The sequence below is a fragment of the Simochromis diagramma genome, unplaced genomic scaffold (assembly GCF_900408965.1).
Source record: "Simochromis diagramma unplaced genomic scaffold, fSimDia1.1 OVJJ01000545.1, whole genome shotgun sequence".
NCBI classification, from domain to species: domain Eukaryota; kingdom Metazoa; phylum Chordata; class Actinopteri; order Cichliformes; family Cichlidae; genus Simochromis; species Simochromis diagramma.
The window spans coordinates 8,550,926-8,574,719 of NW_024387371.1; the positions used below are offsets into that span (position 1 = coordinate 8,550,926).

At 43.2% G+C, this 23,794-nt stretch overlaps 1 protein-coding gene across 2 annotated transcripts; it reads right to left on the reverse strand.

The window, feature by feature from the left end:
- Window positions 1-3,251: 3,251 nt before the first annotated feature.
- On the reverse strand, window positions 3,252-22,986 carry chka (choline kinase alpha). Of its 2 annotated transcripts, XM_040007633.1 has the most exons (12): window positions 22,509-22,986; window positions 21,257-21,365; window positions 19,749-19,802; window positions 12,134-12,247; window positions 10,774-10,907; window positions 9,920-10,024; window positions 9,654-9,712; window positions 9,473-9,560; window positions 7,676-7,784; window positions 7,494-7,600; window positions 7,305-7,386; window positions 3,252-6,570 (listed from the first exon to the last, which is right to left on the reverse strand). In XM_040007633.1, the coding sequence occupies exons 1-12, from the start codon at window positions 22,742-22,744 to the stop codon at window positions 6,511-6,513; spliced, it is 1,257 nt and encodes a 418-aa protein (XP_039863567.1). In that variant the 5' UTR covers window positions 22,745-22,986; the 3' UTR covers window positions 3,252-6,510. The 2 variants fall into 2 exon arrangements, with proteins under 2 accessions (XP_039863567.1, XP_039863568.1); XM_040007634.1 differs by lacking the exon at window positions 19,749-19,802.
- Between the last annotated feature and the right edge of the window lie 808 nt (window positions 22,987-23,794).

The window sequence follows — 23,794 nt, forward strand, 5'->3', positions numbered from 1 at the left end:
AATGATGCATGTTTTCATGTGTTGAGCTCTGCCTTTAGTTCAGGAGATGAGACGACACGAGGAGCAAGAGGATGACATATTTTTAAGATGTTGGTGGCAGTGTCCCTTTCCTGTTTTCATTTCTTTGGTAAAAATGTTAAAAATGCCAAAAATCCCATTGATGCGAGATCGCATCACATTTCACTTCATTTGGAGTATTTGCAGACTGCTGATTTGGTAATACTGATATAAAGAAGAAACGTCTCCATGCTTTGGTGCCATGTTTTCCTGACTTTAGGACCTACCAAGACAGAAGCAAACTTTAAACTGTTTGGTTGAAGTGACTTCAAAAAAAGATACTGGTTTAATTCTTCTGAATTCTCTGTGTTATTATGAGCTTGTGGCTCTGATGCATATTTTTAATCTTAACTAAATTTGTTGTGAGTGAGTCAGCTGTGTATATTTTGCATCAGGGCAAAGAACAGAGCTAACTTCTGGTGATGAATGCTCCAAAGAGAGTGAGCTGACCCCCATAAATGATGCACACCATAATATGAACCAAACACATGTAAACAGGCTCCCACTGTGTTGCACAACACTTTATATAATCAACTGTCAGAACTGCAGTGCTGCTTACTAATGGTAAAGAAGCACCACGCAGTTGAGTTTCACATTTATGGAGAGGTTTTATTGTCCTAACTTCCAATTGTAGGATCTGCTTTAAGCCGCAAACTCTCAGTTCGTTATTATGGAATTTGATACATTGTAGCTGTGTCATCAAACAGAGCTGCCCTTATTGGCAACATGTTGATGCTGGCTAAGGTGATCTTGATTTTGAGCAGTGCGTCCGGCTGTAGCTGGGCTGCTCTGAGCCAAGTATGACTCATCACTGTTCTCAGTGCGACATTCCCTCGTCTCCCTCGTCTCCCTCGTCTCAGCCTCCATTATCTCAATGAACATTATACATTAATCTGTCCCGCCCCTACTGTGCCAAACACTCTGCGGCATTCAAGCAGGAAGAACACAAAAGAACGTAAAAGTAAATCAAGCAAAGTCACATATAAAGTAGTGAATGATCATCATATCTTAAAGACCTCATGCTACATCACTTTAGTTATATAACAGGATAAAAAATAATGTTTCCTGGGATGCAATTGACAATCTTCTTACTGGGAAAACCCACTTTCTACTTTTAATAATTCAAACTTTCCTTTTTGATAAAGCTTAGAGTTCGGGCTGGATCAGGTGACCCTGAGCCCTCCGTTCTACAGGCTGGGGGACTTCCCATAGTGCAACTACTGCATATCATGAACCTTTGTCAGCTCTCTCCTTTGGTTGGTATTTCATCCATGATCTCTCTGCCCCTCTTTTCTCTGTTCATTTTCTTATCTGTTCCCATCGCCCCGCCTCCCCCCTCCTTAAACCTGGTTCTTCCTTCCCACTATCACCAAATGCTTGCTCTTCTGGAGCCACAACATGACTGGACTGGAAAATTAGAACACAGTTAATCTGTTGTGATGTAATGAGGAAACTGAGATACTGTGTTGGTTTCCATTCAATTTGATGAATGATCACTTAACATGCACGACACCAATTTTTGCTATTTTTAACCCAGCATAACAGAGCTTCAGAGGCACCGCGCGTCCTGGCAAGTGCCAATCATACAGGGAGTGCAGAATTATTAGGCAAGTTGTATTTTTGAGGAATAATTTTATTATTGAACAACAACCATGTTCTCAATGAACCCAAAAAACTCATTAATATCAAAGCTGAATGTTTGTGGAAGTAGTTTTTAGTTTGTTTTTAGTTTTAGCTATTTTAGGGGGATATCTGTGTGTGCAGGTGACTATTACTGTGCATAATTATTAGGCAACTTAACAAAAAACAAATATATACCCATTTCAATTATTTATTTTTACCAGTGAAACCAATATAACATCTCCACATTCACAAATATACATTTCTGACATTCAAAAACAAAACAAAAACAAATCAGCGACCAATATAGCCACCTTTCTTTGCAAGGACACTCAAAAGCCTGCCATCCATGGATTCTGTCAGTGTTTTGATCTGTTCACCATCAACACTTGCGTGCAGCAGCAACCACAGCCTCCCAGACACTGTTCAGAGAGGTGTACTGTTTTCCCTCCTTGTAAATCTCACATTTGATGATGGACCACAGGTTCTCAATGGGGTTCAGATCAGGTGAACAAGGAGGCCATGTCATTCGTTTTTCTTCTTTTATACCCTTTCTTGCCAGCCACGCTGTGGAGTACTTGGACGCGTGTGATGGAGCATTGTCCTGCATGAAAATCATGTTTTTCTTGAAGGATGCAGACTTCTTCCTGTACCACTGCTTGAAGAAGGTGTCTTCCAGAAACTGGCAGTAGGACTGGGAGTTGAGCTTGACTCCATCCTCAACCCGAAAAGGCCCCACAAGCTCATCTTTGATGATACCAGCCCAAACCAGTACTCCACCTCCACCTTGCTGGCGTCTGAGTCGGACTGGAGCTCTCTGCCCTTTACCAATCCAGCCACGGGCCCATCCATCTGGCCCATCAAGACTCACTCTCATTTCATCAGTCCATAAAACCTTAGAAAAACCAGTCTTGAGATATTTCTTGGCCCAGTCTTGACGTTTCAGCTTGTGTGTCTTGTTCAGTGGTGGTCGTCTTTCAGCCTTTCTTACCTTGGCCATGTCTCTGAGTATTGCACACCTTGTGCTTTTGGGCACTCCAGTGATGTTGCAGCTCTGAAATATGGCCAAGCTGGTGGCAAGTGGCATCTTGGCAGCTGCACGCTTGACTTTTCTCAGTTCATGGGCAGTTATTTTGCGCCTTGGTTTTTCCACACGCTTCTTGCGACCCTGTTGACTACTTTGAATGAAACGCTTGATTGTTCGATGATCACGCTTCAGAAGCTTTGCAATTTTGAGACTGCTGCATCCCTCTGCAAGATATCTCACTATTTTTGACTTTTCTGAGCCTGTCAAGTCCTTCTTTTGACCCATTTTGCCAAAGGAAAGGAAGTTGCCTAATAATTATGCACACCTGATATAGGGTGTTGATGTCATTAGACCACACCCCTTCTCATTACAGAGATGCACATCACCTAATATGCTTAATTGGTAGTAGGCTTTCGAGCCTATACAGCTTGGAGTAAGACAACATGCATGAAGAGGATGATGTGGACAAAATACTCATTTGCCTAATAATTCTGCACTCCCTGTATTAACCAAGACTGCGTATCCAAACAAACACCAGAGTCAGCTGTTTTCTCATTTAACTTTTATTTGTGCAAAGCAGTAAATTTACAGCCAAAGTCATTTCTGTGTCGCTGCAGTTCACCTGAAACCTTTAAGTATGCTGTTATCTGTACGTAAGCATTCAGTATAGCTGCATAGATAGCAAAGGTTATCGCTACGAGCCACGTGACAGCGTAGGTGGGGCTGCTCTTCACACAAAACAACATCTTTATATAAAAAAGGTGGATTGAATCAACACAAAGTACATTCACAGTAACAACAGTAATGTAAAAGGTTTTCATTAGTTATAGTTAAGTAATGTTTTCTATATAGTTTAGTGAATAGTGCCAAAGAGAAACAGAAACAGGAGTGAAGGTTTTTGTTCCCCTGCAAGGGTTTAATTACAGTTGGATTAGAAGAACCAATTAAAGACTCATTTTAGTTCCTTTGGTCCAAAATGTGCATAAAACCTAAAGTAACGAGTACAGAATGTTAAATACTTGTACGTTGTGATGTTGGTTTTTTCAATATGGAATGTAAGAACACATAAAACATCACAATACTGAGAGACAGCATGTAGAGCAATGAAAGGTCAGGGCAAATTTCAAAAAATTAAAGACAACTTCAAGTAAAGACGTAGTACAAGAAATGATCGAGAAAATAGAAAAACAAGTACTGTAACGCTTTGAATTTGAATATTTATCGAGTATAATCCACTGCTCGCAGACCTTAAGTCTCATTGTATCAAAATTTCACTACACCTAAAAAAAAGAAAATATAGTAACTATACAAAAGTACACCTGCATGTAAAATAAAGTCACAGTTCGTCACCTCCTAAAACTGTCCTCAAAAGTGCCACAGTAGACATTCAAACACCTCTGCATGCTTCTGCCGTCAAATGTTTAGTGTAGAGAAAAGTTTCGCTTCCCCATCAACAGGTTCCCTCCACTGGGAAACGCAGCATTCGCCAGGGTCACATTTTCAGTTTGGCTGCTTCCACAGCGCCTTTGTGGTAGCTGTACGACTTTCATTTGTAGCAGCACGATCACATTTTTCAAATCTGGGGTCAAAGTAGGATCTAACAGAAGAATCCTTGGTTCACATTTTGGACTGGCTTTTGGTAAACGCCCACATCCGAACAGAGATTTTACAATCATGGACAATCACACACTTACTGATGCTGCTTATAGTCTAGTTAACAAAGTCATTAAGGACAGCCATCGACCCCAACCACCGAGTCCCTTTCGACCAGTCTAGGGTTAGCTTTTGTTTTGGGCACAACTAATCCTCAGTGATGATCTGAAACCTCGCTTGTGTTTAACTTTAAACTGTTGTCCAAAGTGTTGGGATTCAGGGAAGCGAGAATAATCGTTTTAACTGACATGCATTAAAAACTATTTCCATTTTTTTCTTATTGCTTTTCTCCAAAACAAGAGTGAGGATTCATACCGAGGGCTGGAGTCACCACCACCGCCGATGACACCTCCTTTACATTTTCAGAAACTAGATTTAGATCAGGTCTCATACATTTTAGGATTGAAAGCTATAAACCTGTTAGAAGGATTGTCTTTCTACAAAAAGGTCAAAGTCTACAACGGGGTGGGCTTTGATTAAACCCAACGCTGACGCCTAAGCCTAGACGGGTGGCCAACGACCTGATGGATGTTAAAAGGTTAATAAAGTCGATATACTAAGAGTTGGTAACGAGGTCGAAAGCGATGTCAGCAGGAGTCCTTGTGTTACATTAATAGTGTATATTGATTTTTTTTAATGGAAAGCTTTGTTGTCATTGTCAGTCTAGCAGGCACTGCTATGCCCAATTACAGTATGAAGAGGTACAGAAATAACAGGAAGATCATTTTTCACAATGTCATTTAAAGGCATGAAAAATGATGCCCCACCACTGATTGGTATACAATAGCAAAATACTGCAATGATGCAATTACAACTAATCAGGGTGAGGTAGAACTTAGCTGGTCTCAGGATGTCTGCATGATCTCTTTGTGCCACGTCTCTATATCAAACCTCTATATCACCGCCTAAAAGTAGCACCTCAGAGGGAAGCTTGACATACACAGGACACAGTGTTTGTCTGCTGCACTGCTGCATTTCTACCTTCACTCAAGCAGACAGTGGCCATAATGTGCGCTTGGACGTGACTCACATCAGTGACTCAGCTCTTGGAAACAGAGCGCTCTTGGTCTTAACTAAATGCCCCTTCAACAGCAGTCCAGTTACAAGAAGTAATTATGCCAAGTTTGACTTTGCAGCAACCGTCAGCATCATTACTCTGGATTACGGCTACAATGACGAGCCAGCATGGCAGCAGGCACTTGGGCCAAAACACCAGAGACGTCACCAACGAATCCATCACCACAATAAGGAGCCATTGTCGTGTGTTCAGTGTGAAGCTTTCTTCAATGCGGCAACAACATCTGGTTCCCAACAGACGGTTTAGCAGCCAGGCTAAATCAGACAACACGACGTAACGTGTGCAGCTGTCACAGTGAGCCATAATAATAATGATAACATGAAACCACCACACCTTTGTCCCTTAAACAGTTAAGTGAAATCACAGGACTATAAGTAAGTCAGCTACAATGTGTCCTGTTGTAAGGAAGATACCTGACGTTCGATAGCTTTCGTGTCGACTTGTTGAGGCTACCCCAGAAAAATATTCACATGTTTAGAAATTCAAAATAACCGTGTTTGCCCTGGCCTGAAGATAATGTCAAACACAAACACACACAACAAAGAAAATGAAACAAACATCAAGTGGGAAGAAAGTGGAACCTGTTAATCCATCAGCCCACCAGTAGCAGACAGAACCAGGCTACTGGGAGCTCTGGCAGAAAAGCTGAGGTTCTGATTCTTTCCCACACAGCAGACACATACTGTACATACACACTGATGCAATGCTAACACTTCTGAGCTAGCCACGCTCTCAGAACGTTCATGTTAGTGATATGGTTCAAACTGGGCCGAAACAAACTTCTGGCCAGCGATGAAGGTTAGTGCGAGTCCATGTGTTTCCTCTGTTTTATTTTGGGGGGTTTTGGCCTTCAGTTACGCCGTGTAAACTTTGAGCTGCAATGATTGTGGGGCATATTCGAAGCACCTACTAGCCACGTGATCAAGGTTTGGCTTTGGTCAACACAACACCAACAGTAGCCAGCAAATACCAGCAAGGCAGGGAGTGTAAGTAAAGCGTAGAAACTTTATCAGCCCGTGGGTCCTTGACGTTTTGGCTGAACGTGCTGTCAGAATACTGAATCGTCTCGCCTCCTTTACACAGCCCAGGTCTTCTTCTGCTGGAAGTAGGCGTCAAACCTGGCCTGTGCGTACTCCTGCAACACAGGTAAGCAAATGAATATGTGGAAACAAGGGCTTGTTTTAAGTAATAACAATAAATCCAAATGTAACCCTGTGTGCTCCGGGTTAAGTCACACTAATAGAACATCAGTTCGTGTCAGTGTCTTTGCACAGTGAATTCTTCCTTCTTCTTGTTTTAGATGTTACATCAGTTTGCTTGAAATTCACATTCGTGACTTTGCACTAATATCCGAATTAAGTGTTGAAAATGTTATTTAAAAGTCACACTGATGAGCTTTAAGTCTGGATCGTTTTAACCAGCACATATCCCAGAATCTGTGCACGCTTCGGATTTTCACCAAGCGCAGCTTCCTGTCAGGATACCAAAGCCCTGCCAGCTGGCGTGACAGCGTCCCGCTGCATGGCAGCCCGATCTGACCCGAGGCTGTCAAAGAAGCTGAGCACAGCCAGGCAGAAGCTCAAACTCCAACCAGAGGTAACGGTAACTTCTGTCACTGTTCGTCCTGAACAAACATATAAATTCCATGATTCTCTCTTTTAATGACCACTGCGCATCTTTTGTGACAGCAGAGGAGACGACCAGGAAAGCCCTGAACTACCTGTTTCGATGTATCTCAGTTTGGTTAAAATTAAATCCTCCTCTTCCCCACTTGACATTTTACCAAGCTGAAGTTCAGATCTGTGCCCCGAACAACTTTGATATTGAGTAAAGTAAATAAGGACTCAAGTTAAGGAAGCAAAGACTCACCAGATATCCAAATTTGATGGTGGACAGCTGGACCTGGATGATGGACCACAAGCCCCAAAAGAAGTGAGATGCCAGCGAGAACCTGCATCACAAAGACACAAAGTGTTTTCTACTTCCATTTAGCTTTTCACTGCAGCATCCTACGACTTCCTCTGCGTTAGGTAACGCATCTTTGTACCCTAAGCTCACCTGTTCACCTCCACGTACAGCTCTTCTTTCAGCTTCATTTGGTCCTCTGCGCTCAAGCCGTCGAACCCTCGATCGGACTCGCGCATGTAGCTCTCAATGAAGTGGAGCTACGAGGAAACATTTCATGGCAGTCAGCAGTCCGTTAGAGAAATCGAATGAGCCCACTAACGTATTTTACACACCTGCTGGGCCTTTGAAGGGTAGTTCTGAGCGCTGACTTTAAAGAAAGGAAACTCATCGCAGTTGTAGTCGTACATCCATTCACAGAAGTGGTTACCGATGTCGAATCCCCTGCAGGGTCAGAGAATGGCAAAGAAACAAGAGCACGTTTATGAGCCAGTGCTGTTCCTTGTTTTGGTTTAGTTATAATTAAAAAGATAAGATTCTCCCACAAGCAGTGACTGAAAAGTCGCAGTAATCCCGTGTGTGATTCAGTCTCATTCGTCCCTCAAGTATTCCCGAGTGCCGTTTCCCACACTGTTATCAGGAGCAGGACCTCCCTGTGCAGTGGGGGAGGCAGTGACCTGAGCTCGACCCTTTGCTGTCGCTTCCAGAGAGAAAAAGCAATAACCCACAGCATGTTTTGTTTTGTTGTGTTCTTCCTGTGCATGTGCTATAGCACACGTGCCTCACAGGGTCACGTGTGCTATGTTATACACGGGGAGGACTTAAAGGGGCCAGGCTGAAGGGAGCTGGGAGGAGCAGGGAGTTATGGGTAATATGCAGTGTTTCCCAGAAATGAGCGACGCATAAAGACAGAGAGGTGCAGAAACACAAGCACATCGTTGTATTCTCGTCTACTTCGGGTCATCGTCGCCTTTCTCTGGCCTTCATCCTGTGTGCCCTCAGCAGCCTGCCAAGTTCTGGTTACATAACAGCTGCAGTTAATATTTCAACAGATTAGGGTGGGCGTGAGTTAGGACGCTCGACATAACGATATATATCGGGTGACGATATAAAGACGTCTATTTGTTTCGTAGTGTGGCAAAATAAACAGTTTTGATGGTCGCTGTAGTGGCTGTATTCATTTATTAAAGTTCTCTCTTTCTCTTATATTTAATATGACCACACTACGGACGGACAAGCGCCGGTAAAACAATGGCGTGGCTCCGCCGTCCGCTTGTTTGTTTTGCATATTAACCTTTCACAATAAAGCTCAAGATCATGTTGAGACTTTTCAAAATAAACTAAATCCCGTGAAAGAGTATGCAGCGTTTACGGATGAGAGGCAAAAAAGAGGCGTCAGGTGCTAAAAAATAAACCTTAGACGCAAACGTTAGAACGCTTTTCCCCGCAGCACGCCGTGTAATAAATATTCACAAAGAAAACGGCGGCTGTTACAACTTGTGTTTAAAAATGTATCGTTTCATGCATCGGCTAAAAGTCTCGACTCCAGCTGGAAACACTTCACGCAAGTCGAGCTGCCCGAGATTCACAGAGTTTACAGAAAATGTTACATTTTTGATTTATATCGTTATCGGACGATAGATGTCTTATATCGGGATATGAGATTTTGATCGTATCGCACAGCATGAGTGTAGGAATATCACTAAAACGCAGCCATAAGCCGACTGTGGCGGTTTTTCTTCTTGTTTACGCTCTGATTCTAGTATCTTTGTTTACCATTATAACCAGATTACAGGTTATAATCTGGTTAGAGAGCACTGAATGTGACACAGGTTGGTAGGAGATGAGTGACGGTGACGCAGCAGCTCAGCACTCGAGTCAGGCTGTGCTCAGTTTCACCAAACCATTAAAAAACTGTAAACATGGAGGTGTTTTTATTTCTAATATTTTTATTTCATTTGAATTTTTATTTTTAATGATGCTGATCCGGTTTATCGATCTGCTTCTTGTTTCTAATGCTAACCTACAATAATAACAGTAATGACATTAATAAAGACAGCAATGGACTGATGCAGAAACAGCTGGTGAGGGTTCCCAGGTCAGATGTTACTGCAGGTGTCCTGCTCGTGTACCTGTAGTTGTAGCTGCTGTATTCAAAGTCAATGAGCATCAGCTTCTGTTTGTCTGAGCTCTGGCGGCCTTTCAGCAGCAGGATGTTTCCTGAAAGGAGCAAACACACACAAGTTAGCACTGCTACAACAGAGGAAAAGAAATGGATGGTATGAAGGGCGACCTCGCGTCTTCAGGTTTTACCTTCCTGACAGTCGTTGTGGCAGAAGACCACGGGAGAATGAGTGGACTCGAGCAGAGACCTGCACAAACACAAAGGCGGTCACTTCATTATAAAGTCATGGATGTTTAGAGACTCTCAGCTGTGCTTCCTTTGCCCTCTGCGCCTGTGTAGCCTAGATTTTCACGCATGTTTCCTGTGGTAAACCAGCAAGTCTTGCATAACAGTCAGGAAACACGCATGTGTCATGTGTGCAGTGTTTTACAGCTGCGTGTCTGCAGCAACATACTTGAGCATGTCCATCTCCTGTGGGAGGTTATAGCTGAGCAGGCGGTTGAAGCGACGCAGGTGCGCCTCTCTGGTGAAGCTCAGCCTCATCACTTGGCTCAGGTACCTGATCAAAGTGTTACATCCACACACATTAATGAAAAGAGGAAAAAGTCATAGTAGATATGTTGGACATGGAACACACTTGTGTTGAAGTTACATTTAGTCAATGATAGCTTAGTTTTAAAAATAATAAACAATAGTTTTTAAAACTTTTTCTCCAATTTTTAAGCTGGTCTAAAAATGTCTTTGTGTTTTTGCTATTTGCTCACGTTGGCTGCTATTTCAATTTGAGCAGACAAATATGTAGATGCATGTAAGGCCCACAGTTCAGTGAACTTCAAATATATTCTAACCACATCTGCTGTATGGGTGTAATTTTCTCTTTACAGGAAACCAAAAGAATGGCCAGATAATCTCATCACATCTGGCAGCTTCCATGTGTTTCCCAGGACAACAGTTCCCAGGTTTTCCCGTCAATCTTTTGTGGCGGGAAAATCAGTCAAAGAGCCGAACGGCCGGACTCAGGAGGCGATCAGCCAGACATTTAGGCATGTATGAGGAATACTGATGGAAAAAGACAGCGGCCTTTATCAGCACACGCCAACAAACATTGTGCAATGTAAACCTCGTAAACACTTGACGCATGAGGTTGAAGGTATTTCAAGGGGAAGTGCACGGCGATAGGCGGACGGCCACCTGCAGAAGTCGATAAGTAATCAGTGCTGTGACACGCTATCTGGGAGAACTTGAACTGAGGAAAATTTTCATGTGCTCACTGCCTGACGCGGTGACGTACGGGCTCGGGTGACTCACTTGTCCATGGTTCCAAACAGCCACTTTGGTTGCTTGTTGAAGGGCATCCTCATCCCGTGAAACCTGGCCATCTTCTGCGCAACCTCGGCCGAGATGCTGGAGTCGCTCAGCTCACAGGTGTCCAGTTTACGGCTCTGTCAGCAGGACATCATAAAACTGCATGAAACCATGACCGTTGCTGGCTCTAACTGCATAAATCACAGGTTTGGTCAGGGTTTCTTTGACATCCAAACTAAAATCTTATCTTGCAGAGCCCCGGTGTGTGAGAGCCAAATAAGAAGCGTTGGGGGTTTTTCAGACATCTGAAAACAATCTGGTCACTGCATCCAAACGTTAAACAATTTTTAAGGTCAAATTCTGTTCTGTAAGTAATTTAAGCCTCTAAATTCATCACTGAGCAACTTTTTAAAAATATCCAGCTTTGTTGTCACACCTGATATTCCTGTTTGAAAAGTTTTACGACTTATCACAAACTGCGTTGAGCAATTTTGAAAAGCCCCGGACCTCAAACTGTACACGAGCTGGAGGGTTGTGTGTACACTTGTTTTTATCCTGACACACACACACACACACACAGTTGTGTATTCATATCATGTGTGGACATAATGCTTTTCCCAGCCTCTTACCCTAAATATAACCTAATTGTAATCCTGTAACTAAAACCACATTTTGTGTCTCAAAATGCCGTCAGACTTGTGGGGACTGGTCCCCACAAAGATTTGAATACAAACACACACACTCTAACATTTCTTTCCTCTCAGTCCTAATCTTGAAAAATAAAGTTGTGAGTATTGGCAGCAGTATTGGACTTCTTTGAGTGCTCCTAAACTGCTAAAAAAAAATCAAATAAACCACAAAGAGAAAATATTTTCTCTAAAACAGATTTTTGTAAATGAAACAAAACTTTGAAACCAGGTGAAATGTATTTGGAGTTTGTTCCCAACTTCATTAAACTAATCTTTATAAACTTTAGCAAAAATGAAAATAAAATGCACATTGTTTTGTAAAAAGACAGGATGTACGTCAAAATAAACTATTTCCAACAGGATACTGAGAACATCAGTACTTTGGGATAAAGTTCAGCAGACAACAGGAGTGCAGCTTTGAGAAGCCTTGGACAAAAACAAGGAAAGAAATACATTTCCAATTGTGTTTATTTATAAGTGACATCACTTCCTGCTGTTGCAGCTGGTGTCCATGAAAAGGTGATTTCGTGCTGACAACGTGATAATGCCTATTCATCCCGTAACAGCTGATCAGATCGATAAAGCACCTGCGTCTGGATCATAATGTTTGCTTCTAACTTGATTTCTGTAGAAGGAAACCTGATGCGTAAGTGCAGCTCCGCACGGGGACTTACGGGGACGTACTGCTCCAGGCGGCCCTGAGGGAAAATACCGTAGAGTTTGGGTCCGAGCTCTCGCTCAGCCAAGATGGCGAACATCACGCTCTCCAGCACCATGGCCTCGGCGCCCTGAAGATACACAACAGCAACACAATCAACGTTTCAGGCAACACGGTGTCAGAGTTCACAGCACCTCCACCGTTAGCTCCCATCACAGCCGCAGAATAGCAAATGAGACAAAGAGCTCTTTCTGGTCACGCAGGCTGAAAACGTTAAGATTAGAGTGGATGAATCCTCTCCTCAGACACTTTCAGACACAGGCAGACTGCCTTTGAAGAGGAAAAATGTTCTTTTCAGGGTTTCTGGTAGGCAGCCTGCCAAAGCTGCTTTACATGAAAAGGTCTGACGTGTGAAAATGGCACAACTTCAGCAGAGTGAAGTGCACGTCTGAAAGGGGCTTAGGAGGCAATCAGGTGGTGGAGGACAAGGATGGATGATTCTGAATGAGGAGAAATGTTGTGGTTAGGGTTAGTAGGGTTTGCCTGTCAAAGCGGTGAGGAGAAACACAAGAGGTAGATGAAAATCTCCAGGAAGACTTGGCTTTGCAGTTGAAGCTGCTGGAGCAGAGGAGACAGACGGCCTTGTGTTTTCTCGTTTAATCTTAGAGACGCACAAAGCTCCCACGGCAACACGTGCAGCCCGGAGACCAACGGGGGGGTCTCATGCCAGCACAGTCACGTGTCCTCAAAGACAAAACTGTGTGCCGACTCGATTCTGCTGGAAACCAGGCTTCTCACCAAATATGCACCAGGTTTGGAGTTAAGTCTACAGTCGGGTTTCTTACTTTTACTGGAGTTTAGTTTAGGGAAAGTCATGAACAGACCATCCATGCGATTAAATCCTGTCAGGAACCAAAGACCACAACTATCATTGATTTGTGTTTACTTCTAAGATTAGGCTTAAAACTTTCCTTTTTTAGAAAGCATATGGTTACAGCTGCATAAGCACTCTATACTTTGACTATTTCTTCTTCAGTCCCCTTTTTCATCCACCATGTGTTTATACACATCTCTGAATTTAATCATTACTTATTATCACTCTGTCTCTCCTCCACAGCGCGTCTTTGTCCCATCGTCCTCGCCTCGCCCCCAGCCGGTGGCCCCGCCCCTCCCTGACCTGGTTCTGTCGGAGGTTTTTGTTATTTGGCACTATATGAATAAGACTGAACTGAATTTTCTTGTATTGCTATATCAGCTTCAAACTGTTTGAAAAGTTTGGAACATGCAGCGTTCATCAGCTCAGTGATTTCTGAAAAACTATTAACTTTTTCAATTTTCTTTAGTCTCTTAACTTTGAAAATGTAAAGTGTAAATTGCTAAAGTGCCCATTTGATTTGAATAACCTCCATGTTGTGCTGCAGTTCAAGCCTTGAAATAAAAATCAGTGATATATTGCCATCCTCATACTGTTGAGTGAATAACCTTCAGATAAACTGCAGCAGAGACAGAGGTTTGGATCCAAACGTGCGCCTGCTTCTTTGGATAACAGCCATGGGAATGTTTCATAATGAGTGCCCGACAGGAAGCCGGCTCAAAGAAAACAATGCTGCCCACTCTGTGGCCTCCTAAACATTATGAATTATTATGAACCACGTCCGTCTCAAAGCAGAACAGGACTGATCTCCCAACAAGGAAGCACAACATTGGACTCCAGGTAAAATCTCTTTAGGGATTATGGGAATCTCTGCTGTGACAAAGCTGCATGCTGCCTACACATCCAGTAACCAGTCTCTGTTTACCACGTAACTCATGGGACCGCCCAAACTTGGTAAAGCTATACACAAGGATGAGATTCTCTCGGTTCTCATGTGTTACATGGACAAGGTGTGGATGAGAAGCATCATAGGAAACTCACATGGAAGTAGATTATAGTAGTGCTATACGAATAAGTCTGATTTAAACTAAACTGAACTGAGTTTTTGGAAAATTTGACGTCACCTGACTAATTTTCAGCAGAATTTTAGCAGATGCACGTTTGGTAAAACGTCGCCTTGCTCTCGAGTTATCACGTTTACAGCTGCCTGGTGGGATGACGACAATATTCCATCTGCCTTTTACGGCAGCTATGTGGCTATTTTCCTGTTTTCTATCATATCTGCTGAAGAAAAAAGCAGAACAAACAATGCAGCACTAACAAAACACCAGTGAATTGGGCAGTACTTCGAATCTCTCCCTGGTTAGCATTGTTGCCCGGCTGGTGTAAAATTTGAATGTTCTCTTTCGTCACATGGTTCAAAAACATACGTGGCCGTTGGCTGAGCCTGTGGTTGTGTATGTGAGCGTCACTGGTTGTCAGTCGGGTGTAGCGTCCTCTGATCCTGTGATGGTGTCTCGAGGCACTCAAACTGGTTTGTGAACCATTTCCACATCAATGATTGTTCTCTGAGCACTTTGTTGCTAACATCCACAGTTAGCCACCAATAACAGTGGCAACCTATTTACAGTAACTGTCAGCACTGCATGAATTCTGGGATTATTAGCAGCTTAATAGTTTATTGACCTGGTTAAGGGAACGTCTGAACTTTGCATAAATACATTTAAAGCAAACTGTTATTTCCTTTTTTCACGGTTATTTCAGTCGATTATTAATAGCATAGATATCCTTCTGCCTACATCCAGATACTTCTGTCTACGTACTGTTATGCAGTACACTGTGTAATTATGTAGTACATGAATTTTGACAGGGCTGTGGTTTTCTAAACTGCAAACAGCAAGCTGCTGATTTACTGCAGTTGATTGTTGTGCAAGACGCAGCATATTCTGAATGTTTAAAACCACAACGTCACTCAAACAGTAACACTCAGTTCTTCCTGCAGTGAAGACGACAGCGTTGCTTTAATAAATGCGACCGTGCATGATGTCAGTGCCTGAAAATATCTGCCGTTAGCTTGTTAGCTAGCGCTGGCAGTGCTGACTCCTCTCATCCCACCATTAAACCAAAATGTGAGGCGGTTTAGAGGATTCCTGACTTTTTGACCCGTATGGGTGCATCATACAGGTACCCGTGGTGCTCTTCATGCAGCCATACTTGCTAGTATGAACACGATGGACGTACAGAGCGATGGAAGTGAACGCGTTAGCTCCCTCTCCCGACCGCAGAGCAGCTCGTTCACGTTTATTCCCCTGCTGTTCACTCAGCGAATGCTCCCTGTGCTTACGTAATGTCTTATCTGCAAAGAGCTGATCGCAGGCATTTTCAAATCTCCGACATGAATTATCCACATTATCATAATCATCTTGACGCAAATGCTGGCAGATAACGAGGCCTCAGAGCGATCACACTGTGCTGAAAATAAAGGTGCTCATATAAAATATTGGCTTTCAAGCTCATTAGAATTGCACAAACTCTGTTTCCATTGATGTTTGCAGCTTCAAAACTCCCCACATTGATTTACTGCACATTATAAAAAAATGAGGGATGACTCAAAACTATAATTTCACCTATGAAAAGAAGTAAAATGCAAACGTCTTTGTACCTCATGGCAAGTTTTTAGTAAAGCTTTGTGTTTTAATGTGGGAGTTTTTTACCTTTGAAGCCAGCATTTAAAGTCCATTGGTCCAAACTGGAGTTTTTGGCACTTCTGAGCTGGTTTAACACAAACGTGTCTGCCAGTAAGCCAGCAATTTAAAAAATCTAATCAGGGACTCAGCCTGTGCACGTCCTAACATTTAAAAACGTGCTTCAGCCTGGACATTAGAGCTCAGTCATTCATTTAAATGTTAAATGATAAAGTGAAAGCATACTAGTGACCCAAATGTCAGTTAAGTGAATGCACTGGTCCATTTCTGTTTGATGGGCTCTTTAGAGGCTGCTGCATCAGCCCACACGGTGAGCGTGGTCGGTATCAGCCTGCAGTCCTCCCTCGACCTCACTTTCACTTCCTCTGACCTATTCCAAATGCCAGTGTCTGTTTTACATGCATGTTTGACTTGCTTTCTCTCCCACAGGTTTGTTAATTATCAACCACCGTTAGCCGTAACCCCGGCTCGCGGCTCGGACGCAGAAGAATCGAAACATCCCTGATGAAAAACTCCTCCTACAGTTTTCTTTCTTGTTAAATTGTATTGTATTTATTTAAATTTTTACTTTTTAATTTATTTTATTTGCATTTTTTAATCACTCTCTTATATTTAAATGTTCATTTGCTATTTCATCTAGGGTTTGAGAGTAACGAAATTTCTATTCTCTGTATGTCCTGTACATGTGGCAGAATTGACAAATAAAGTTGACTTTGACTTTGACTTCTGTCGCCTGACACGGCATCGTCTGTGCTGCTATCCGAGGAACATTCGGTCTAACGTGCACTCTGTTCCTGGTGAATATTTGATTATGACTGAATCCAAGTTGTTATGCCAGTCATGTGCCAGTGCTGCGTCTCTGCTCAGAGGTATTTCGCGGGCTGGCCTTGGAGCAGGTGCACTGTGAGCTTCAGACAGCTGCTGCTCTAACCTCAATACTTATCCACTCTGCTATGAGTGTAAGACGATGGATTAATGAAGGTAATAAAAGGACATCAAAAGAAAGCACATTATCTAAGAGAATAGATCAAACTGAACTCCCTTTGAATAACTTACGCGTTCCTCCTCCGAGTACTAAGTGATGATCACAACGCTAACCCTGACCTTGACATATTCAACTAATCTGCCAACGGCTTGGTAACAAAAATAATCTTTCTGCCTGACACACATTAAAAAAATTCACGTTTTTACCCAAAATATCTGTTTTGGTCTTCTCCAAAATATAAGATAAGGACCGAGGTTACCGTTACCACCTGTGACAACTTAAGATCTCAGAGAAATACAGGAGGAAAGGGGCGGCACAAGCCTTCATCGCTAAAAATGGCCAACGCTTTTATATCAAGCTACATCTTGAAACCAGCACAGGGTTTGTAGCCTAACTGTGTCACTGTGTCGTCTTCACCTGGATGTAAACTCTGTCCGACATGAGAGCTACAGCTCTGCTGTGACGACTGAAACATCCAAGGAACTAAGTCCGCATCATCCTTTCTAATCCAAATGGGATTTACGTTGAACACTGCATTGTTAGGGAAGGCGGATCTAGGCGAGGTTATCTGAAGACACTCGCAGTCCAGCGTTAGCCTCACGGCGAGCTGAAGATTAGAGAAGTGGAGTCGAGGGGGAGGAGCTGCCATCTTTATGGAAAGATACTTGAGTGGAAACAATGGCTAACTTGCTGATGACCTAATCTCAGTCCCATGACAGAGTCATGATTCAGCTTTGTAAGGTAAAGGTCAAAGGGGGTCACATGATGCCGTGTGGGTACAGAACTTTCTCAGTCAGTGGGTTTAAGGCTCGGTACACTGCCTGCAGTGATACCCTGAACACATCTGTGCTGGTTATCTATCACTAAAATTAGTCTTTTTATGAGGCTTGCGTAACGCGCAAACTTCCTTCACTTGTGCATTTCAGCATTTTATCTTCCTGTCTGCACATTAAGAACATGCAGCCTGTCAGCACTCAGCTTGTAATTACCCTGAACATGCTTTTAGCAGGTTTACAACACACGTATTGTAAAATGTACAGCAGCAGGATGCAAATAAACAGATCCAACGAATCAGATCTGCTGTTGACTATAGAATGAGATGGAAATAGTGAAATAATACCAGTTCACCTCAGACGCACAGCTACTCACATGTAGTCCCAACTCTGCCAACAAGAGCTCAACTGACCCTGAAATATGGACGAAATCCTGAGCTTCACCTCCTCAACTGAACCATGAAATCCTCCCCGCTCATGCCTTCTCCTGAGAATTGGACCAACCCAGAATCTCCATGTCTTCCTTTTCTTGTGAGGAAACATTGGCACCCACTCATCGTCGCTTCATGTCGACTTAATTTGTTTTAGGACAAGGTGTGCGTATATGTTACATCACAGGTTGGCATCCAAAAAGTTTAGAGGACTGCGAGGGAAGATAACACAAGAACTACATCCTTCAAAGCAATCATCAAAGCAGCACCTCTTTAAGCCATTGTGACCTTTGTGTGTGGGGCTGCAGTGATTGTAGGCAGTGTACTCCATAAACCCTCAGACTGTATGAACTATTACACATTACATTTATGATTCATTTGGGGTCAATAACGATAGCCTGCATCACTGCTGGCCAGCTGACGCCACATAAGCCAACAAAGACATTCAGAACAGTTTATTGTAACATTGTAACATCTAAAGACTTTTTTGAACGAACCTTTATCACCTTAACACGTACGTCTGCAGTCGTAGATGTAACTCTAGCTACTTAAATACTGCATCATCTCCTTTTTGTGTTTTGCATGTTGTGACCACAGTGTTAAGGTGCAGTATCACCAACTATGAGGTTAGTGTCAATCAGATATTTTTCATATGTGTACCACTAACATGACATCAGTACTTTACTTTTTTAATTTCTCGCTAAATTAAAATTGAAATAAAACTTTTTTGTTGTCTGTTTTGCTTTTTAACCTTTGACCTAGTTTTCTGTTTTCCTGTTTTGAAGATATACACGATCGACCTGGGTGGCTGTGGTGGCTGTGGTGGTAGAGCAGAAAGGCCAAAGTATCCTTAGGAAAGTTACTGAACTCTGATTTGCTCTAAATGCGTTCACCAAAGAGTGCACTTTGAGTTCTCGAGCTGAAAACTGCTGTAAACGAACCAGAACATTTACCTTTGCTGGAGAATAATGGAACTAAATGACACTAAATGACCTTTGTGGTGCACAGAGGCAGCAAATTCAGCTGCAATGTCATAAAACAACAACAATTATTTTTAAAAATGCACAAATCATGTTAATTACATTTGTATCATTAATATGTCAGTTTAATGTGATATCAAAGAGTCAACAGAAGTACATTGCAAAACTCCAAACGGTGGTAACATTACACATTTAATAAAGGCGTGTTCACACCGACTGCAGAGAAAAAGTCCCTGCAAATGCGCGACTGTGAAAGTCTTCTGGAAGCAAATACACATCCACGAGGGCTGTTTAAACTGCATGTCATGCGGAAGAGCGTGTAAACACGGGGAATAATGTCACGTCTGCCACCGGGTAACCAGCGAGGGCGAGATTTATGCTGAAAGGGCCTAGTTTCAGAAACTGGAAGGTGTTACCGTTCAAATCAAGCCTCGAGATGCATTTTGACCAAATGAGTGAAAATGTGGACCTAACCTGTGAACCTCTGGTCGTCGGGGACGTTGAGGATGCTAAGAGGTTGATGACCAGCTACAGTTTATATCTCCTGGGTGTCTGTGCTTTGATGTTAAAAGACAAAATCAGAAATTGAACGGAAGAAAAAAGCAACACTTTAGATTTTCAGTCATGCAGTGTCGGGTGAGCCAGGTATGAAATTAACTGGTATTCGGCCGTTCCTGTGAATTCCCCCAAAGCCCCGCCGACGCACGTGCTCAGAGAAACCTGGCGGATCCTCTTCAGGCTCAGCGTGAGTTAGAGAGGAATTTAGGGGAGGAGAACAAATCTTCTGAGAAATCAGTGAGACGGGGGAGGGGGCATACACATGTGAGTCGAGTGTTGCTGTGGACGTACACTCTGAGTAGAGAAACTGTCGTCTGTTACTTACTTGGAAGTGATTTTCTTTGTTTGACTCTCGAGAATCCCCTTTATTACAGGACATCTATCAACAAGAGAAAAAGGGAAGAACTATCCATGAATACATGCCGCCAAGCCGCCCGTCAACATCAAAGCTGTGCCCGCGGTGCAGACAGTACAGTATGAGCTCAAACACACACCGAGGCTTTTGGATGCGACAGTGCAGAAGACTGTTCAGGCAGCGGCCCTCAGACTGAAGGCAGGAGCAGAGCAGAGGCAGATGGATATGAAACCTGCACTTTTACTGAGAGCTGCAGGTTTCTGCTCATCAGCATCACATAACTTTATTGCTCAGAAACAGTCTCCAGTGCAGTTACGCTCGGTTTAATCATTAGTAGCTGTGCACTCAGACAAAGGCATTCGTCCCCTAATCATATTAGCTTTTTGATTAGACATCATTAATTCCTCCTGCGGCACGGCGGAGACGACCGCAGTTACCTCGGTTAAAGGACTCTGTGATGCGGTGCTCTCGTACATCCCCGGCAATAAAAGCTAACTGCTTACGTGCTCATTAGCAAGTACACAGAGCAGAGTTAATACTTAATGCAGGTCTCCTGCTAATGCACTCTCAGCTGCAAATGCCAAATTTAGTGGCTGAATCTCAGTTGTGACTCTGTTGTGTTCTGATCGCCAGCAGGAGATTAGAATATGCTGTGCAAACATCTCGCTGGCCTTGAACTCTTACCGCTCGCTGTTTGCAAGCAAAACCACTCCAACGTGGCGAGTGCCAGCAGCTAAGCGCTATCGTAAGAGTGGATCTGCTGATGAGTCTGACATCATGAACTCTGGACTCAGCGGCCACGTCATGCAAAGAGATTATTTTTTCCAAACAAAGCACCTGATGGGCAGCAGAAATCTGATCTATCTGATCTGAGCCGTGGACGTGCCATCATCAGGTCTGCCGTTTGTCCGCTAGCTTGAAACTGAAGCTGACTTCTTAATGATTAAGAATCACAAGACAGGGATTTAGAGCAGGAAAAGGACAGGCAGGAGGACTTTGTTCTCCTTCCTAGCGGCTGAGCTACATGAGTGTGTGTTACATCTTTGTATTAGGCTGAGACTTCATAGATCTCATACTGTACCGTGTTTTTGGGTGGGTTCACCTGGGAACAAGAGTGCCCAAGGCACGCTCCTTTGGGAAGCCTACGGCAAAGAACACATGCATGTACAGCCATGGGGGTACATCACCATGTACAACAATGGCTAACACGCACACAAACACACATACATGAAGGCATAACTGCATGCATACACTAATATAAGCATGTGACACACATTCACACATAACGGCACTCTCACTCGTCTATTTTGTTGTTTCTCTGTAACACTTTTACATGTCTGCTCTTATTTGTGAGTGTGAGTAAAAAGCAGTAACTGCAGACTAAAAACTACAGAGGGGGAACTACTTCCTTACGTCCTCGTGGCGACTCTGGGTTACTTTTTGCACAGTAAAACACTGACATGTGATGTGGCTCCCACCTGCAGGATGGCCCCATAGAGGCGCAGCAGGACGCTCCTCGGCTCGTCCCCAACACAGTTCAGGCTGTCGGGGAGGCTGCACAGAAAGAGCTTGTTGCTCAGACCACCCCTGGAACACAGACAGACAGCGAATATGATATTGATATTTGCGTGTGTGTGATTAAATTATGGATTCACCAGTATATAGAAGAAAAACACCAAAACTAGCAGCTCTGTAGTGGTTTAACATGTGCCTAACAATAAAAAGATCCCAGGAGGACACACTGCTCTCTTTTCCACAGAAGTTTTCCTCTTGAATAAGGGAGTGGCTTAAAATAGCATTTAGGAGCCAATATTGTTATCGGGCTGATACTGATATCAGCACAGCGACTGTAAACGCAAGAAGATAATTTAAAAAATGACAAGAAATAATGTCATCAGCTGTCATCCAAGTTCTTGTGTTAAACACAGATACAGCTACCAGCCATCATTTTAAACAGACGACAAGAGGTCATGACCTGAGGTTTCATTGTTCTGGAGCACTACATCAATCAATCCTAATCTACACTCAAAGGTTCGTTTATTTAAAAAGTTTATCATTGAGGAAAATGTGCTTTGTGTAGGGTGAACGTTTACCAATCAAGTAAAGTGGACCAGATCCCATTAAATCTAACATTTTACACTTCATGTAACAAAACTACAGTTTTACATGTAATTAAATTATTTAAAGTCAGCCTTTCTGGAGTTTTTTTAGAGTGAGCACGATCTCTTTTAACACTGCTTCTCTAACCACGGTGCTCCACAAGGCTCAGTCCTGGGCCCACTAATGTTTCCTTTTTAATGTTTTCATTATATTTCTCATCACTGTTAAAAGTGCACATTTGTACACTTTTAAGTAAAAACTATCTGCAATAAAACTCATTAAATAATCACAACACTGATGCCAGAGAGGTTTAACAGTAATGACTGAAATGAGTTAAAGTCGGCCTGTGGGACAGTTTTTTTCTTTTCTGAGTGTAGACCAATTTGATTTTTTTTTTCTTTTGAGTGGGAGGTAGGCTCCCACTTGCTATCAACTACATCAGCCGTCGGGCTAAGAATACAGACTGCACTATAGCAGCAGATTCTGACACAGGAACATGAAATGAGCTCTGCTGTTTCGACCACTCTGGGTCACATGGCTCTTGTGAGATGATCTCATCATACGGTTTACAGAAAAACACATCGGATGGTGAAAATAAACAGAAATAACGGTTCCGATGATCATCCGCACCTGATGATGGTGATCTGGAACAGGTCCTCGGCCAGGCTCTTCCAGGCTCCGTGCAGGAACTCCCTGCACCACAGATAAGCCCTCCTCCGGGTGTCTGGGTCGGGCTGGTCGGAGCGGACCAGCTCGTCACAGTCCTCCTGGGTGTCTGGCTGGACCTGCAGGGCGTTCTCGGTCACCAGCAGGCCCAGCGACATGGAGGGGGAAGAAGAAACCCCGTTGATGAATTTGGTTTTCATTTTTTCGACAGTAAGACAGGAAGTAGGCGAACGCGGGCCCCCTCCGGTGCTTGTGTCGCAGAAGGATATATTTCAGTTGTTTCTCTCGGTGTGGAGCCCGCAGTGCGGCAGGTTTCTGCTCTTTAACTCTTTTTAACAATAATAATAACAGTGACGATGAAAATAATCGTACGACCTTCGCAAATGATGGAGACAAGCTAGATGCGTCTGTCCGCGCGCAGGGAATGAATCGCACTGAGAGACGCGCGCGCAGCATCTCGGAGTGGCGTACAAGGAGGGGAGGGAGGGGTCACATGACACGCCCGCGACCCTTCTCGTCTCTGATTGGATGGCTGTTACACAGCCCCGCAGGACCAAAACAAACCCTGACGGTGCGTGCAGGGAGTGTCGGACAGAGAGAGCAATCCTGAAGTCCGGGAAAACAAGACCCCCAGCCTCAAACATAAGGCCCGGGGGCCAGAAAGACGCCAAACTGGTGATAAGCTACCAGAACCTTTTTGGCAACTTTTTTTTTTTGCAGTTGTTTTGAAATTTTGAACTTCTTGTTCTTTTACTAAGACATCTCAGGTTTTAAATGTGTGGTTAAACTTCGTTACACTGACACAAAAGGAGAGTTTCACTGGTGACAGTAAATGAAACTGAATTGGTCTGGCTGTAGTTGTGTTTGACATTCCTGTATTATACTGAAGTTTAAAGAGTACAGGCCCCCTGTGAAGCCTCTTTGGCTTGCTGTTTTCTAGAAGAAGGTACAAGAGCATAAAAAGGAGGACCAGCAGATTAAAAAAGCAGCTTCTCCCATGGGCCATCAGGCCCAGCATAAACTCTGCCGATCCCTGTGCAACATGTACTTTAGGTGGAAAGTGCAATAATTAAAATACCTCTCTTATATCCATATAATGTATTCCACTTCCACTGTAAAAGCTGCTATCATTAGAATTATTAGCTGTTATTTATGACAGCATAAAACATATTTGTTATTACTCTTTTATTCTAATAGTGTGACTTTTTTTAGTAGATGATGTACCCTATCTAGCTACCTAGGGGTAGCTA

What these genes read in the sequence shown, in the direction of transcription:
- chka (XM_040007633.1), bottom strand. Translation starts at nt 22,744, where the DNA reads ATGAAAACCAAATTCATCAACGGGGTTTCTTCTTCCCCCTCCATGTCG. An exon ending in TTCCAGATCACCATCATCAG is followed by an intron (nt 21,366 to 22,508) that starts GTGCGGATGATC and finishes TCTGTGTTCCAG; the next exon opens with GGGTGGTCTGAGCAACAAGC. An exon ending in CCATCAAATTTGGATATCTG is followed by an intron (nt 6,571 to 7,304) that starts GTGAGTCTTTGC and finishes CCTGTGTTGCAG; the next exon opens with GAGTACGCACAGGCCAGGTT.